The 19,036-nt window shown below is 44.6% G+C and overlaps 1 protein-coding gene across 9 annotated transcripts in view; it reads right to left on the bottom strand.

The window, feature by feature from the left end:
* Positions 1–460: 460 nt before the first annotated feature.
* Positions 461–19,036, bottom strand: part of AREL1 (apoptosis resistant E3 ubiquitin protein ligase 1) — a 49,416-nt gene continuing 30,840 nt past the window's right edge. For all 9 annotated transcript variants that reach the window (XM_058739680.1, XM_058739671.1, XM_058739674.1 and 6 more), the window contains 15 exons: positions 14,558–14,727; positions 14,138–14,318; positions 13,684–13,931; positions 11,880–11,957; positions 10,854–10,995; positions 10,601–10,722; positions 9,557–9,632; positions 8,966–9,075; positions 7,876–8,055; positions 7,581–7,706; positions 6,753–6,882; positions 6,607–6,665; positions 4,117–4,206; positions 3,539–3,714; positions 461–3,433 (listed from right to left, as the gene is read on the bottom strand). In XM_058739680.1, coding sequence (XP_058595663.1) covers positions 3,331–3,433; positions 3,539–3,714; positions 4,117–4,206; positions 6,607–6,665; positions 6,753–6,882; positions 7,581–7,706; positions 7,876–8,055; positions 8,966–9,075; positions 9,557–9,632; positions 10,601–10,722; positions 10,854–10,995; positions 11,880–11,957; positions 13,684–13,931; positions 14,138–14,318; positions 14,558–14,727 — 1,991 coding nt within the window. In that variant the 3' untranslated portion in view covers positions 461–3,330. The remainder of the gene's footprint in view (positions 3,434–3,538; positions 3,715–4,116; positions 4,207–6,606; positions 6,666–6,752; positions 6,883–7,580; positions 7,707–7,875; positions 8,056–8,965; positions 9,076–9,556; positions 9,633–10,600; positions 10,723–10,853; positions 10,996–11,879; positions 11,958–13,683; positions 13,932–14,137; positions 14,319–14,557; positions 14,728–19,036) is intronic.

Here is a 19,036-nt window from a genome sequence, read left to right on the forward strand (position 1 = left end):
GTTTTTTTTAAGGACATCTCATATCACTCAGAAGCTTGAGGAGGTAGGAATAGAGTGACAGCACTCTAAGGGTGGCGTTCAAACTTAAGATTCCAATTCACTAGGTCTGGGAGATGGGGCAAAAATCAGTACTTTAAACACAATTCCAAACGGAATTTTGTTGATCTTCCAATTTTCCCAATTGGGAACCAATAAGTAATGACACCAAGATTACTTCCCCAATAAGGCCAGGGCCCCGAGGTCTGGTTTTCTGCCACGCTTACCTTTGGTTGGAAAAGAATTGGTACCACATGCCCCTCCCCTCCAAACTTTTTGAGAGGCAGTATTTTTGTCTGCCATGCCAGCCCACTTCGGGGAGGGTGGGGAGGGGGAGAGGAGGCATGGAAATAAACGTGATTGTATACAAACCAGAAGGCTATACACATCACTTAACAGTGGTTACCGCTGGATGGCAGGTGAATTATTTCTCTCGTGCTTTTTATTTCCAAATTTTCTATGCTGAGTTTCTTACACAGTAAAACAACAAATTCATGTTTAAAAGACTGATGAAAACAGACACCCTCTGCTCTTGCCAAACTGGTTTCTTGTTCAGGAGGTGGGCGCAAGCACCTGTCAGGCACCATGGCCCTGCCCGGCATCAGGGACGGCGGTCAGGGAAGGACGGAGGTGCGAGAAGAGCTGGGACAGGCCAGGGCTCTGTGCGCACGTTCTACCTGGCGCTGGGAGCTTCTGAAAGAATTACTGGGAAAATGCAAAAACATTTCCAAATCTTTCCTTTCCTTCCCCACCTCCAGTTTGAGCCCTGAGTCGCCACTTAAAGAAGAGTCACTGGCTACATAACCCTTTTCGATATTTATTTCCTGTACAAAATATTTACAGTCTCACTACAGCTGCCTGGCCCCTTTGCCTGGCCTGACGGACCTGCAGCAGGGCTTGGTCTCTAGAAAACACGCTGATGCTCTCCCTGGTGTTCACTTGCTGCTTGGCTTCCCTCAAAGACACTAAAAGGCCAGTCGTTCAGCCCGCCTCCCCCAAGTACCTGGGCCACAAGGGCATCAACAAAAGAACTGGCCAAAAGAAGAAACACAAAAGTAAAAATTGCCCGAGAAGTAACACATATTCCCCCTTCTCTGTGACATGTACCTTTTTCTCCCATATTGACTAGTACCAGAGCAAGATTAGAAAAAAGAGAAAAGGAAAAGGCCAAACAGAGCAAAGATACTTCTGAACAGACTTGGGAGAGGGAGTACCCTGAAGAGTAGAAAACCACAACAGTATCAAAGGGTTTTGTTACACAAAGACCCTGGGGCCGAGGCCCACCACAGGCACGCAAGCGGCCGCAGCCAGCCGCGGTGGCACCCAGGATGCTCTGAAAAGTGCTATGACTGGAGCTTAAAATGACAGATCTAGCCAAGAAAATCAAATCGAGCTCCAGCAGCAGTCTCTGGAGGGCCACGGAGGGGAGAATGCAGAGTCCAGAAGAGGATCAACTGCCAAGGACAGCAGAACCAGCCCACGTACCCCCAGCTGGAAGCCCCCCCTCCCGGCCCGAGGGGCAACGTCGCCTTGTCCAGGGTGATGACGAAACTCGCCTGCATGTGTCCCATGGGAAGACACTGGGGCGAGCAGCAGCACCTTGTCCTGGTCCCTGAGGAGAGCAGTGACCGTGTGGCATGGAGGACCCTGTGGGTGTCGAGGCCCTGACACTGGATCCCAGACCCCAAGAATGAGTGAGGTCGGCACCCATGCCAAGGACAAATGACTGCGAAGGAGTGAGGTCAGGCAGCAGCGGGAGCAGCTCGGGAGGGCTTGTTCCTTGTGATCCCTGGGAACGGGAGGGCTCAGACGTGCTTCCGGGAGGCCAGGGCATTGCCATAAGTCCTGCCTCATCTCTGGCCTCTGTACTTGCTGGTTTTGGCAGTAAGGATGGCTTGTAATATTCTCAGAGTTGAATGCCCCGTTGAGAAGGGTAGCTTCCAGCAAAGCCTTCTTAAACACAGAAATTTGGAGAGTTGATGAGAGTTTGAGTCTTGAAGATGTGTGTATTCAAACTGTAATGAGAAAGGATGGTGTGATCTTCCAAGAGACAGCTGCAGGTTCTCTTCAGTCATCATGTAACTGAACCTACTAGATCGTCCTCCCTCCACTGGGACTCCTGCTGGCAACTGACAGAGTGAAGTCACTGAGCAGCTGGGTGTTTGTTGTCTGACACAGCTCTTTTATGTATGTTCCTTGTGCCCTGACCCCAAGGACCTGTGATTGAGCCACAGGTCCCTTTTCCCTTGCCTCAGTGCTGCCAGAGAAAACCAAGCAAAGAGAGAATCAGGCATCGTTAGCATGCTATTCTTACTGTCTCAATCCCTTGCTACAAAATTTTCTTCCGTAGAAAGCTAAAGAATCCCTAGCTCTTAGCAGACTGAATAAGTTGAAGGTAAGTGGCCAGGCCCAGCCACACCTCAGTGTAAAGAACAAACTCAGGGACAAACGTCAGTAGTCTTCAAGCCAGCCATGTGCCTAGTCGTGTCCCAGGCCCTAAGAGAAAATCATATTCGGCACTGGAAGCTATAGCCCAGCTATCTTTCACATTCTTGGGTCTGTTTTTCTCACTGGCTCAAACTCAAAAAAAAGTGTAGAGAGTTCTTTATGGATTAATGATCGTTTCCAGAAATGCCTTCAGGGAAAAAGCTCCTTTTCCAGTTCTGACACCACACAAAAAAAATCCTTTTGTGCTATCAGTCCCCATTAGAGGTAGTCCAGTGCCATGGCCTGAGCCTGCCATTGTGCAGAGGGACAAAAATGAAGACTGCTCATGTGGGCCCCTTCCTCGCGGTGCTTCTCCCGGCTCCTGGTGAGAAGAGGCAATCACCATGCCCACAAGAGGGACTCACATCACCTCAGGTCAAGTAGTGAGGGCTGCAGAGGGGATCTCTCAGGGACACCAGCAGAGGAGGCTGAGCAAGGCGGAGGCTAGCCTTCTAAGAAAGCTGAGCCCTTTGTGTAATCTTCCTCAGCTACTGAAGCAGCTCCTGCCACTGAGATCTTCTAAGAACCAAATGAAGTTACGGTAGCACGGTCCTCCCCTCGTGACTGAGTGAGCAGCTCACATGACACACCGTGCTCAAGTGGCCTGTGGGAGAGATGTGTAGGGAGCAACAAGGGAAGGATCCAGCTCACAGATGACCAAATACTCCAGCTACTGGGGAGCATGCAGCAGCTTCTGGCCGATGGTTCCGTGTAAGTTACGTGGATGTCTGGGTCAGTGTTATCACGCTGTTACGTGCACCCAGGTGCTCCGGAAAGCACAGGGCCAGGTGGATGGCAGGAGGGCGGTCAGAGCATGCCAAAGCCCTCGCAGCCCTCACTGATGGCCAGCTGCAGCATCCTGTGCACCTCTTCGTACGAGTCATACGTGGGGAGGCACAGCTGGTTAAAACTGGAAGGGCAAGGGGAGAAGGGATTAACTCACACTGCCAGAAGCACTGGCAGGGGCTGGGACGACCCTCCCCTATGAGCGTGCACTGGACGGTCTGGTACCCACCACGTGTGTGCAGTCGGGAGCGTGCTGTGGGTCGGAGCAGCAATAATCTGGAATGAGGGACAGAGGGCAGCGAAACCTCCGGGTGGTAGCTGAGAGGAGCCTGTTGTGAACTGTAGCAGCCGAGCCAACTCCTCCTGGGTCAGACTGGAAACCACAGTCCAGAACCATCTCATGACCTGCCAGAGAGAGAGAGCACAAGGTGGGGTCACACACAAGTGTGCAGCCTAGGATCTGACCCCTGGGGAGAGAACAGGATACTCTGAAGTGGGCGACAAGGGTAGCAATGGTTACAGTCGACAACCTCTTTAGGAATTTCTGTTGTCACACGGTCAGCAGGGTGGTCGTTGATTGCCTGGTTCTATTCCTTTGCATTTCTCACGCACGACTCCTGTGGCAGGCAGCACAACAGCCCGAGGGACCAGGGCTCCCTTCTGCCTGGACAACCACCTGTCTCTCCCTCATGTGTCATTTTTTCCCAGTCGATACGTCTGCCTCTCTGACTCCTGGATACTTCTCTTCTGAAAGCTTTTCCTTGTAACAGGGCACAAATCCAATGAAAGGAAGTTTGGCCCACTTACCTTTTCTCTGAAATGCCATGAGCCGCCAACGACCACTGCGTGGGCTTTGAAGTCAGACACACTGATGTCCCCAGTCCCACACATCAGCAGCTGGAGAAGATAGTCAGGTGTTACCAGGACAGTCAGGGGACAAAGACGCAACATAAGGTCAAAATTGCCTGTGTTAACATGCAAAATATGGAATAAAGAAAACACCAGGAAAAAGACCATAAGGTGAGATCATAATGCCAGAACTCTGCTTTAGGAAAATTAATTATAACAGGCCAATGGTTCCTAACCAGCGTGGTAAAAATCACACAGCTTTTTAAAAAAATATGTAGATGCCCAAAGCCTTACCCCAGACCTACGGAATCAAAATCTCCAGGAATGGGTTAGGAACTTGTGTATTTTGAAAAAGTTTCCTGTTACTGATGTGCACCCCTAATTAAGAACTACTGGGTGATCAGTCGATTCAACATCTGACTCTTGATTTTGGCTCAGGTCATGATCCCAGGGTCGTGGGATCGAGCCCTGTGTCGGGCTCGGCACTGGGTTCGTAGTCTGCTTAAGATTCTCTCTCTCCCTCTGCCCTACTCGCACAAGCTCTCTCTCTCTAAAAAAATAAAATAAAAAGGCATACAGAATAAGAACTGCTTTCTTGTTTAAAAAAAAACAAACAAACTACTGCTGTAGACTATTCTGAATTGAAACAAAGGACAAAAAAAGAACCAAGTATTTACTGAGTCTGCTTTGGAGAGAGCCTAGGAACACCAGGAAGAAAAGGCAGGCCCGTTCCCTCTGATGAAAAGTCCCAGCTCCTATGAATATTTCAGATAGCCTCTTCTGTTTCCCTTCTTTTGTGGATTGGGATCCATCCTTCTTTTGTGGACTGAACTTTTACTACCTTCCCTTTAGCCCGGCCTCTACTTGATCAGATAAATTAAAAAGTATACCAAAAAAATGAGAACATTAATGACTTCAGAGGCCTAAACATCTTGTTGATATCCTAATTTGGTTCAGGCACCAGCATGTGACTTAGCAGACTGTGAGTACTTACTCAATAGTTATAAAAAATGATACATCTTGGGGCGCCTGGGTGGCTCAGTCCGTTAAGCGTCCAACTTCGGCCCAGGTCATGATCTCGCGGTTCGTCAGTCCGAGCCATGCGTCAGCCTGTATGCTGACAGCTCAGAGCCTGGAGTCTGCTTTGGATTCTGTATCTCCCTCTCTCTCTGCCCCTCCCCAGTCTGCACTGTCTCTCTCTGTCTCTGTCTCTGTCTCAAAAATCAATAAATGTTTAAAAAAAAAAAAAAAAAGATACATCCTAATCAAGAGACCAGAAAAGCCCAAATTAAACCTGAGGAGCCTTGCCTCCTTCAAGAAGAACCTGCTAAGCTAATGAGTGAGAGTAGAGTGCGAGTAGAGTGCCAAGTAACTGGAAGAGACTGTGTCCTTCCTTCCTACTCACTTTTAAATGTTGTTACAAATGCCATGCTTCATGGTAAAACAAAATACACCAGTAGCTAGCTATTCCTCAGCCCCCAAAATAAACAGCACTAGATGATAATCTACGGGAAACTTTAGGCTGAGAGATGGAGCGTTCATTTTGTTTGAATTTCATGTATGAAGGTACAAATGTGATGAAAATTGCACCGGCTTTAATTCTTGTTCTTGAAGCCAATTCAGTTAATAAGAATAAACACTCTATAAGACCACGTGAAACTACTTTTTTGTTTTCTCATTTTTGAAGAATTTCCTCCTTACAGGCAACAGTTTGCAAAAACACACTCTTCATAAAAGCTGTGTGAAGTGGGAACTGATAAGTTGCCTTGTATGTATCATCTGTAAGCAACAAATAAGTAACCAACTGATTTTATTTTTTGCCCACAAGTTCTATTTTGATAATTACAGAATGGCATTCACCATCTTATAGCATTTTTCGGTTGTTACAGGATCTGAATAAGAATATATTAACTATATAGCGTTGTGACCCCAAGCTTTGAAATATGTCACATCTTTTGGTTTGTCTCCTTCCCTGGGACATAGCTCCATGATGGCAGGGGCTTTGTCCTATTCACTGCTAGTTCTCTAATGCTTCAAATGTCCAAAGGACGTTTGTGTAAGTGTCTCATACAGGAGACAATAAATAGTCTCTGAACAAAATATTCTATTATTCCCTAAAATCAACTTTAAATGTCATGGGATTTACAAGGACTGCACACAATACCAATGTTCTTTACTATTCAACCAGTTATCAATAATATTTGATGAATAAATGACTATTAATTATTACTCTTCAAGGGTAATCAGCTACAGTTTCTACTTTTCACATTCTAATGTTCTGAAAGCTGGAGAAAGGGTAAATGCATGGGAGGGTCACAAAAGGGAAACCAACTCTAGAACGAAGGACCTCCCCACCTCATCTCATAAGAGAAGACACAACAAGCTGGTTCCTGCGTGCACACTCAAATACCCAGTCAAGAATGGGGGTCCGCGATTGCAAGCACTTACTTCAAGCTCGTTTTCATCAAAAATGGCCAAAAGGTTCTCAGGGACCAACTCATTCAGACCTGAAACAAAGTAGCCAAGTTAAAGCCAGACCCACGTTGTGGATACAGGGATTTTTCTCTCAAGACCAAGAACAGACAGGCTCTCACCTTTTAAGAAGTGTTCCACCTCCTCTTTCACTTGACTGGCCAGTCGGTATTGGGCCAGTAGATTTAAATAGAAGATTTTATTCGCATTAGTGACTGGGGTTTGAGCTCCACCTGTCATGAGCTCTACCACCTGAAAGAAGAGGCAAAAGAGACGGGGGAGGCTGTGGCTGGGAGTTGACGACACTCAGCCGCTACGTCCCATAAACACAGCATTAACAAACTCCATCACAGCAATGGGCGTCTGCTGAACCCTCAACCTCACAACACACCTGGCTTCATATACTTACTAAGCTTCAGCGGTCCTACCACAGCACATCCTACTAGCTACTAGGGTATCGGAGTGAGTCTTCTCTGACCTGGTCAACTAGTGGGGACGGAACAGGAAGATATTACGGTTCCTTGTCAGCAAGAGCCTCATGTCTCTATGATCCCAAATTAAGCCCCTACTGACCTTTGGGACACTGCCGTCCCCCCAAAGCTACTTATGCAGTGACACTTCATTATCACTAAGTTCTTTTTCTACTGGAAAGGAGGAGTGGGTAGGATATATGGGTACATGTGTCTTTCGCTCCATTAAATGGGCCAAGATCATCAACCGTGGGATGCAATGTCCTGATATGGTTGCCACTAGCCTCATGTGCTTACATTAATGACAATGAAATAAAGTGAAAAATTCAGTTATTTGGTGGATAACAAGCCACATGCTGGGTGTCCAAAAGACAGCCCAGATAAAGAACATTTCCATCATTGCGGAAAGCTCCATTTGATAGCCCTGCTGTAGAGCAGGCTGGGAACCATAGGACCCAAGGCTTTGGTTCTCTTTCTCACCTTATCCAATTGACCTGATTTATTATATTTCTCTTCTGCAAAGACCAGCTCCATCTCACTCATGTCATTGTTGAGGATGAAGCAAACTTTAGATTTGTAGAATTCTGGGTCATCTGTTTCAAAGTACTGAGAAGACAGAAAGACAACAGAACATGACTACTCGTACCCAGAAAGGCAATTTGTAACTGCTTGGAACCACTTACCCCTCCCCCCTTAATAACAATGAGCGCAGAGTGGAGGAATTCCAGAATTAATGGCCAGGAGCCTTGGTAAAAACACATACCTAAGACATTACCTTATAATGCATACGTAGGCCTATGATCTGGGCCAAAAAAGAGCGGGTGAATCGAGCTCGGACCAATTGCTTGTAGGCTCCTCCTAGAGAGGACTCATAGAGACACTTGCCCACCAACCGCCCTGCAAACTCATACACCTTCAAGCGTAGATGAGCAGGGCGATTAGGATTGGGATGTACCTGTGAAAGAAAGAGATTAAAAGGCTCTGGGGCACTTGAGTGGCTCAGTTAGTTAAGCTTCTGACCCTGACTCGGGTCATGATCTCACAGTTCATGAGTTCCGGCCCCACATCAGGCTCGCTGCTGCTGTCCACCCAGAGCCACTTCAGATCCTCTGTTCCCCACCCCCACCCTCTGCCCCTCCTGAGTTTATGCGCTCTCTCTCTCTCCCTCCCTCCCTCTCAAAAATAAATATTAAAAAAATAAACAAATAAAGGCTCTGGGCCATTTTTCTTCAAGCCTGGTGCTGGAAAGACCCTCCCCAACAACTCCATCCCAAGGAAGCAAGAATTTCAGTGTTAGACTCAAAGAGTTGTCTAAATGCCATTAGTTGTTTGGTAACTAACATGAGTAATTTAGACTGACTGGAAGATAGAGGGCAAAGATAGACTTATAGTAAACAGAAGAATCTTACGTTAAGTCTGTGGTCCCTGGCTGAGTATGGAAGTTAACCAATGGATGATGGGAGGTCTTTTCCCTAAACCTGAAATTCTTTCAAACGAAGTCTACTTCTCTACTGTTTATACCTCTGCCTAGTCAAAGATCTAGTTCAAAAGTCAATGGCCTTAGGTATATTTTGAGAAAAGTGGCTTAATCATTATAATAGTAATTAGTAGAATGGCTATTGCATTAAAATACTTTTTAGTCAAATACTCATCGTCTGCATTTTCTCTTATTTTGCACATGAAATAATAAAGGCAAAGAGGAGGGAGGCAATCTAATTGGTTCATACTGTAAGTATCGAGATTAAGAACAAGACACAGGTTGTCAGATTTCCAGGACAGTTGCATGATCTCAAACCCTCGTTGGAGTTACATATTGTGATGCACTCGACATTTTCCACCAGCCCACAGGGAAGTCGCAAACTCACTAATGCTTGGTTGTTGTCACTGAATCGGGTGAAGAGCTGATTGGTGGTATCAAATAATGCTTTGCAGATTAGCTCGAACCATTCCCGGCGAGGCCCTCCCCAGTCCAGAGCTGAAAGGTATAATAAAAATAAAAAGGGACTCTGGCCTACCACCTCTTGTTGCTTGTGTTCCTTTATTCATCATTCGACACTCTCCACCTTCCTTCCATTCCACTACGTGAGCGTTTCCCCATTCCAACCCACATAAACTGCGGGCTTTTTTTTTTTTGGAAACCCCATCCCTTTCTGTAGGATTAAAGGACTCAAGATATTTTGTTCACTGAGCTAATGCCCCCTAGTATGGAAACACGGGAGATCAGAGATCCCAGGAAAATGAATATGAGGGGCACCTGGGTGGCTCGGTCGGTTAAGTGTCCAACTCTTGATCTGGGTCATGATCGCACGGCTCGTGGGATGGAGCCCCGCATGGGGCTCTACTTGGGATTTTCTATTCCCTTCTCTCTGCCACCCCCCATCTCTCCCTCTCTCTCTCTCTCTCTCTCAAAATAAATAAACTTAAAAAGGAAAAGAATACGAAATTTTAAAACTGACCTTCTTCGTCTTGGAAAACCACTTCAAAGTTCTTGCTCCAATCTGAGATGGAGAAATTCCGAGTAGCTTTCAGAGACTGAAAAGCAGTGAAGGGAAGGAAACTGTCAGAAGACTGGCTGGCATCTCTTGGGTGTTCAACACAAAAACACAAGAACAATGCCATTGTCCCTGTAACCATTAGTACTTGGAGGAGAGACAGTACTCAGATGTAAGCTTTAACCATGCCATCTTATTTAAAATGCACAGATCTCCGGAAGAAACTTAAGGTTTTAAAAAACAACCTAATTCATCTTTATACCATTGCTTTGTTGGGAGGTTTTGAAGCTTTTTTTTCTTTAATGCTCATTTTATTAATTAGAAAACTCTTACATGGAGAAATAAAAAGGACTCAAATTAGTAAGCTGTCAGCAAGAGAACCAAGGAGTCCTGGTTTTCAAGTACAGTGTTCACTAGAAATCTTTATCCACAGGCTATGTTCAGACAGGGAGCCATGCCACACAGGGAATGTGGCTGAGGAAAGGGGTTTCCAGTCACACCTGCCAGAGCCAAACATCACAAACACTTTCTGGACAGGGACCAAGCCTTCTCATTCTTGAGGAATGCAAGAATTATGCCAGTGTCTGTGCAGTGGAGACAGACACACATCAGGTGCTCCTTTTCCATCAGACCAGAGTGACAACAAAAGTCATTTCCTTTTAATCCAACAAGAGCTCTTCTATTCCAGGGATTCAAGAATAAGAACTTTCTTCTGTCAACCACTACTTCTACCTTCCCCCCACACAAGTTCCAGGAGATGGTTCAGGAACAAGTTTGGTACAGATTATAAAGCCGACGTGTCAACAAGTCTCTCCCCTGAATAACAGGTCTTGAACAAATCTACTCCAAACTTAGTACATAATCAAACAAAGAGAAGAGCAGTTTTTAACAGAGATGTTTAAAGAGAAGGGAAATTGGGGTTTCAACCTGCAGAACATAACCAAACACCAAAGAGGTTTCTAGTTGCAAAATCCTGACAACTGACAACAGAAATGAAACTTTACGCACCGATTCCAACAACGTGTGTCTGCTGACCTTCAGGGTGACTTTGGAATGTGGTCTTTTCATATGCACCTGCCGAAGCTCTCGCTGGAAAAAGTTCACCTTGTCCTGAAAGGTCTCGGAGCCTCCTGAGGAGCAAGAAGACCCATCATGATCACAGCCTCATCTCAAGACACCTGTGCAGTCCACACCACACCTTCAGATGCCCAGCGTGGCTGGGGTCACTGCCTTCCCTGTCAGAATCCCTGTCCAATCTTACCTATATTCTTATGGAGAGAGCGGATGAAAGTGGCTGCTAGAATGTTCCTCTCCTTACAGCTGAGCTCCACGGGCGGCTGAATGCCATCATCTACCACCAGTGTCAGGAGCTTATGAACGGGGTCGGGGCCGAGGTATGAAAACTAACAAAGGACAAAAGAAAAGGTTTAGTATAAAACCCTCAAATCCAGCAAAAACTTTCCTATCCCTAACCTTCAGTGCCACCCAACAAACAGGTTAAGCCTGTTTTCTCTAAGTGAGTACCTACTAGGAGTGTATCGCTGTTTTTCATCTCCGTGCTCTACAATCCAATCTTATGTTAAATTACTGGAGTCACAGAGACTGCCTTTAGTGAGGATCGCAGGTTAACAATACAGACCTCCTAACATAAAATATAAGAAGGGTGTAATCTTGAAACCAATATTGCACTGTATGTTAACTAACGAGAATTTAAACAAATAAAAAAAACTATCAAGGTTATTATAGGTAAATGTGTGTGTGTGTGTGTGTGTGTGTGTGTATGTGTGTACATATACATATAGAAACACACATACACTGTTGAAGGCAGGAAGGATATACAAATACCTGATGAGGTTGGGCAAACTGGCTGGAGGAAAGCAATTTGCCTTTAGATTCCAAAAGCTTGGAAAGTTAAAACAAATGTTTTTAATAAACGAGAATGCTGATTCTAAAAGAGTTAGCTTTAGCATGTTGGAAAACCAAGCTTGGGCCAGAACTGCCAACACCTTCTCCATTAACTTAGTCTTGGGGCAAAAGATAACTGTTGAAGAATTCTGATTTGCTACTAATTCTTGTTTCTTTAGGCATGTGTCTTTCTAGAACTTCTGTATTCTTCATGCCATGTCGTGAGGACAAAAGACGACCCTTTCTTTATTCGGCAATGAATTCCGTGTGCACAGTAAGAACTTCCAGAAACACCAAAAGCCCTTCTAGGAATAAACGAAAGGCTGAAACATTCCAGAATTGAAGCCTGCTCAGCATAAACCAAATGTAAGGTTCAACTTACTTTTGTTCCTGGGCATACTCGGAAGGTATAAAGGCGCCAGGGAATGATTTTCAGGTAGAACTCCTTCACTGAGAATTGCTGGAGGGACAACATACAGAAAAGGAAGTGAGTGATAAATAAAAAGGGTCTATCTGGGTACTGTAATTAAAAAACCAGAGTCCCTACCTCCATTCCTCATAACCCTTTCCCTCTAGGGACAAAGAGGATACTTTTTTAGTACTAAAATAAAATAAATAACATCAATTCTATCTTAAAACAGGCAAATTGAAAATATTACTCTGACAATGCAATTTCACACAGAGACATTTCATAATCTTCCTATTCAAGTCTTACTACCAGTTCTAAATGTCTGAGATCAGATTTTCACTTTATGAGTAAACATTTTACCTAGAAACAATCAAAATCTCCTTCTGTTCAGATGAGTGCTGCTCAGACTTCCTCAATGGACAGGAGATACCTGTGGCCCCTACCCACTGCTTTATCTCTATTAGAATGGTAACCAGGGGGGCCCCTGAGTGGCTCAGTCGATTAAGCATCCGACTTCGGCTCAGGTCATGATCTCACAGTTCGTGAGTTTGAGCCCCGCGTCTGGCTCTGGGCTGACAGCTCAGGGCCCGGAGCCTGCTTCAGATTCTGTGTCTCCCTCTGTCTGCTCTGCCCCTCTGCTGCTTGCACTCTGTCGCTCGCATTGTCTCAAAAATAAATAAACATTAAAAAAAAAAAAAAATTAAAAAAAAAAAGAATGGTACCCAGGATTTGCCACGGGAGGCCAGGTGGGGGATGGGAGGGTAAAGGTAGTCATGTGGTTGCAAACAAAAAAGCGCATAAAAATAGGTGAGAATAAAGAAGGGTCTCTTTATACCATTATAAAAAAGAAAAAGACAAAACCAATCACTTTTAATCTAAAAAAAACCTGTTATCTAAATGTACAGATCTGGCTTTTTCTTGATTTAAAACAAACTCTTCATCAAGAAAATTTCAAACACATGCTAAAGAAGGGAAAATGGTATGATGAACCCATCCTCAGCTTTAACAATTACCACCTCGTGGTCAAACTAGCTTCATCTGTACCTCACCCTGGCCCTCATTCCCACTCCCCTAGTTCAAAGCAGGACAAGCTTTTAATGACACTTAGCAAAGTCTGAAGTAGAACGGAATTGGGACTCAGTTTTGGTTATGAGATTAAAGGGATAGAATGGGATGTTTCAAGAGCTCAGCTTTCCGAGGTCTGAATGAATAAGCAAAATACAAATACTCAAAAGAAAATCCTAACACAAAGTGCCTCTTAGCTCAGGGGCCTTGGGAAGTTCACCTCCCTGCCTCTGCCAAAATTTCTGTGTTCCAATCTTGTAGCCTTAGAGAGACATGCATTTATTGTGGTTTCATGAATCCAAGAATGAAAGATCAAATTGTTTCAAAACAGCAGAAGGGGCCAACAGTAATTTTTATACTAGTGAAAAATTTTTAATGGTCAAAAGCAGCTTTCTTTAAAACTCTGAGAGCCATTCCTTGAAACACCTTCCCAGAAGCAATCAAAGGGCAGAACGCCTCAGGTGCTCTAAAGCACCAAGGTACACAGACCTTCTAGACAGTCTTAATCCAGTCCAGTCCAAACATGTGCAGCAAAATGGGGGGGGGGCAATCTTCTGCTCAAGCTTAAGTAGCCTCTCTTGGTATCCCAGAAAACCTACAAGTCAAAGAACTTGCCCTGACTCTCACACTAATGCTTTGTGGTTTTATTACCGATCGCCAAATATATGCAGGTTTACGCAAGGGGATTTTGGGACAAGAGCGAGCGTCCAACCTTTGGGGACACGTAGCAGTACACCTTCTTCGGTTTCTTCAGCTTCTCAGGGGTCTGGCACTCAGAGGGTGAGTCTTCATCTTCCTCCTCCATGGCTGTGGAAGGCCGGCGCTGGGAGGAGCTCGTGTGCATGGGGGGAAGGTGCCAAGGTGTGCTGGTACAGTTGGTGGCATTATAAAGATAAGCCTCAAAGTAAATGCTCACTCCCGAGGTGGACACGTTGCGTTCGACAATATTCTTCTCATTCTCTGAAGCAGTAACAAGGAACAAGGTTGTAAAGTAGGAGACGTGGGAGAAAAGGAAAGACCTGTCACTAGACCTTTAGTCCAGAGGACTCTAAGCCAAGTGTGGCTCAGATGGCAAATGTCTGTGAGGTTGGTCAGAAGAACGCAGACAACACAAAGAACAAGTGGCCTGGGACCAGGACTAAATCAGAGCTTTTCTTTCAACTCACCACTTAGGACAATGATGTCAAATTCACCATTATTGATTGGCTGATTTTGGTATGAAATGCAGGCATGGAAGCAGCCACGAGAATGCAGGGTGAGTCGCAAGAACACCTGGCAGGTCTGCCTGTTGGAGGTCACAGACTTCTCAAACGAGACACCAGAGCTCTCTTCTTCTTGAGGACCGAGCTACAAGAGGAAAACTGAGCATCAGTGAACATAGAAAATTTGCCCTAGTGCATGGCAGTTTACTCTTTACAAAGAAGTTTCCTATTACAAGTTAATCTAAGCCTCATAATTACTAATGGGATTGGGCACTGTCAGATGAAGGAAGGACAGTACAGAAGTCAAGGTGGAGATGAGAGGAAGTGAATCAGTAAGGGTGAGAATGACAGAAAAGGAGCACACAGAGAAGGGAAGCTGCTTACCTCATGAATGGACAAACTGTAATTGTGCTCATCTCTCAAGGACGCGGAATTGTTAGTAGGGTTGTCGTACTCATCTCGGGGCACTATTTGAAGGGTGTGTGGCTGTCCACAGGTCAATACAAGAGTAGAAAAATGGCACACTATTTTGGTCTTGGAAGGAACCACCATTCCTGAAACAGACAATGGAATCTAATCCTTAGCGGGCAGCTTATCAGAGCACAAAGATCTCTTCAATCAGTGAGTCCCAGAGAGCTGGGTCCTGCCCAATTCTTAGGGATAAACACCACCATGAAGAGGATGAGAAAAAGAAAGAAAAAGATTAATTCAAATGAACGGGGGAACTCATTTTCACAAATTTCTAACCACTGCTGCACTACTAACCATTGCTGCACTAAACAAAAGGAGAAAAGGACTCACAGGAAACAGAACTGAAAGCTACATTGTGTCTACAGTCTCACTGGGAACCTACAAGTGAGGCAGGCCTCAGAAATTGGCGCTAAACAACCGCAAAACAAAGAAACAAAAAAACTCAGAAATGCTTAGGTGGAAATCTAAGAACACATGTACATGTAGTATGTTGAAAACTAAAAAATGCTAGTGAAAGAAACGAAAAGGTCCACATAAAGTCAGAGGTCACCAAGTTCGTGAACTAGAAAACTCAACATAGTAAAAATGTCAATCCTCTCCAAATGATATTCATGTTTAATATCATTCCTATCAAAATCTCACCAAGAGTTTTGGTAGATATGGCAAATATTGTTCTAAAATTTATATGGAGAGGAGTTAAGATGGCGGAGAAGTAGGGGGACTGGGATTTCCCTCATCCCTCAAACACAGCTGTTTTGAGGTCAGAACACTTGGAACACCCAGGAATACAGGCTGCAGAGTCACAGAAAAATCTCCGCAAGTGGACAGAGCAGCTTGACGGGACAGAGGTTTGTGTATGAGAATTGGGAGAGATAAAATGGGCAGTGCAGGAATGGAGGGGAGGGAACCCCTTCTGTGGAGAGACAAAAGGGAGAGAAAGGCTATGGAAGTATGATATTGTGTTTGGACAAGAGAAAACCCTCTCCAGACCACGGACTGGGGCACGAGAAATACGGAGAGTGCCAGTGTCTACTTTGCAAACAGCCGTAGGAGCTGAAGATCAGCGTTTTCAAGGGTGTGTGACTTTCTCTGTACCGGAGCCGCTGCCCAGTGCACATGCCTGGCGGGGAAGGGAGTCAGCCCCTGGGCGCGGTAGTGATCTCAGGGGCACACTGGGAGAGGACAGTCCCCTCCCTCGAGTACCGTGGTTCGAGGATTTATTGCCCCCACAAAGGACAAAAGATCTTGCAGGAACTGGCCAGCCAGAGGCCCTTTGTCAGATGGGTGGAATGGCGTTACCCTAGAACCAGGTCTGTGTGGTGCGGATCCTTTAAGACATTGGGTTTTATACTAGCCTAACGCCTGGGAGGCCCGGGACAAGCCCTGGTCCAGGGAGGAGGGACTGGGGCGTCTCCATTTTTCTCCCCATCACCAACACAGTGGGGCTTCAGGGAACAGGACAGCGGTCCCCAGTGGAGGTGATGCACTGACCAAACCCTGCCCCTCCGTACCTGGTAACTGCTTATCTACTGGAGCGGGACTGACACTGACCAAACCAGAGTGACACTGACAGAGCCAGACGGCCTCTCCTGCAGACCAGCACAGCCACCGGTCCCAGGCCCCAAAAGACAACTGTCCTGCAGTTTTGTTAGTCTGTTGGGTTTTCTTTTCTTTCCTTCTTTTTCTTTCTATCCTCCTCTTCCCTCCCCCCCCCCCCCCCATTTGGAATCAGGCTCATAGTTTCTGATTTGATTTTTGGTCAATTCCTACTTATATAATATATACAAATATATAATATATATATTATGTCTATATATTACATACAGACACATATAAAATATAATACACATATGTACATATATCTCTTTTCCTTTCTTTCTCTGCTTTGGTTGTTTGTTTAATCAGGCATTTTCACTCTATTCTTTTTACACACTTTCTGTATCTCTTTCTTTATTTTCTTCTCTTCTCTCTCTCTGGATCAAGCCGTATAGTTTCTTTGATTCTCTGCCTGGTTTTTTTTTTTTTTTTTTTTTTTTTTTTTTTTTTGCCCCTTTCATTGTTCTCTTTGTTTGGGATAAAGTTCCCCCACCTTTCCTTTTTTCCAGGGTTGCCTCAACGAACGTGCCAAAGCACATCTGGTGGAAGGTCCAAACAATCTACCACTATGAGCAGTGGGGATAGAGCAGCCAAATACACAACAACAGAGTGCACACAACACACTCCGGAAACAGTTCCTGAAGTGCCAGACCCTGGACAGCGTATGACCCGTTTTTAATATAGCACTCACAGGTATGGGACACATAACAAGCTATTAAAACACGTACATGACAGGGGTGCCTGGGTGGCTCAGTAAGTTAAGCATCCAACCTTGGCTCAGATCATGATCTTGCGGTTCATGAGTTCAAGCCCTGCATCGCAGGCTCTGTGCTGACAGCTGAGAGCCTGGAGGAGCCTACTTCAGATTCTGTCTCCGTCTCTCTCTGCCCCTTCCCGACGCATGCTCTGTCTCTCTCCCTCTCTCTCTCTCAAAAATAAAAATAAACACATAAAAATAAATAAAACACGTACAAGACAGAAACCTGACCAAAATGACAAAATGGAAGAATTCTCCACAAAAGGAATTCCAAGAAGAAATGCCAGCCAGAGAATTGCTCAAAACAGATATAAACTATATATATGAACAAGAATTTAGAGTAACAGTCATAAGACTAATAGCTGGGCTTGAAAAAAAACACAGAAGAGGAAAATACATTGCAATCCAGGCCTATCTCAAGAAGCAAGAACGATCCCAAATACATCACCTAACCTCAAACCTAAAGGAACCAGAAAGGCAGCAGCAAAGAAAGCCCAAAGCTAGCAGAAGAAGAGAAATAATAAAGATTAGAGCTGAAATAAACAATACAGAATCCAAAAAAACAATAGGTCAATGAATCTAAGAGCCGGTTTCTTGAATGAATAAACAAAATTGATGAACCCCTAGCCAGACTTCTCAAAAAGACAAAAGAGAGGACCCAAATTGATAAAATCACGAATGAAAGAGGAGAGATCACAACCAACACCACAAAAATACAACAAATTATTAGAGAATACTATGGAAAATTATATGCCAAGGAACTGGACAATCTGGAAGAAATGGACAAATTCCTAGACACCCACACACTACCAAAACTCAAAAGTGAAGAAACAGAAAATCTGAAGACCAATAACCAGCAAAGAAATGGAATCGATTATCAAAAATCTCCCAACATATCAGAGTCCTGGGCCAGATGGCTTCCCAGGGAACTTCTACCAGACATTTAAAGCAGACTTAATACCTATTCTTTTCAAGTTGTTCCAAAAAACAGAAATGGAAGGAAAGCTTCCAGACTCTTTCTATGAAGCCAGCATTACCTTGATTCCATAACCAGACAAAGACCCCACTAAAAAGGAGAATTACAGGCCAATATCCCTGATGAACCTGGATGCAAAAATTCTCAACAAGACACTAGCAAATTGAATTCAACAGTATATTAAATGAATTATTCGCCACGATGAAGTGGGATTCATTCCTGGGCTGCTGGGCTGATTCAATATTCACAAATCAATCAACATGATACATCACATTAACAGAAAAAGGATAAGAACCATATGATTCTGCCAATAGATGCAGAAAAAAAGCATTTGACAAAATACAGCATCCTTTCTTAACAAAAACCCTCAAGAAAGTCAAGATACAAGGAACATACCTTAACATCATAAAAGCCATATATATGAAAGGCCCACAGCTAATATGATCCTCAATGGGGAAAAACTGAGAGCTTTCTGCCTGAGATCATGAACACGACAGGGATGTCCACTCTCACCACTGTTGTTTAACATAGTATTGGAAGTCCTAGCCTCAGCAATCAGACAACAAAACGAAATAAAAGGCATCCAAATTGGCAAAGAAGAATCAAACTTTCAGGGGCGCCTGGGTGGCTCAGTCGGTTGAGCGTCCGACTTCGGCTCAGGTCATGATATCGCTGTCCATGAGTTCGAGCCCCGCGTTGGGCTCTGTGCTGACAGCTCCGAGCCTGGAGCCTGTTTCAGATTCTGTGTCTCCCTCTCTCTCTGCCCTTCCCATGCTCATGTTCATGCTCTGTCTCTCTGTCTCTCTGTCTCTCTCTCTCTCTGCAAAAATAAACTTAAAAAAAATAAAAAAAGAAGAAGAATCAAACTTTCACTTTTCACAGATGACATGATACTCCACATGGAAAACCTGAAAGACTGCACAAAAAAAAGCTGCTAGAACTGATACATCAATTCAGCAAAGTCACAGGATATAAAATCAGTGTACAGAAATCAGTTGCATTTCTATACACCAATAATGAAGCAACAGAAAGAGAGATCAAGGAATCAATCCCATTTGCAATT

The sequence above is a fragment of the Neofelis nebulosa genome, chromosome 7 (assembly GCF_028018385.1).
Source record: "Neofelis nebulosa isolate mNeoNeb1 chromosome 7, mNeoNeb1.pri, whole genome shotgun sequence".
Lineage (NCBI taxonomy): Eukaryota > Metazoa > Chordata > Mammalia > Carnivora > Felidae > Neofelis > Neofelis nebulosa.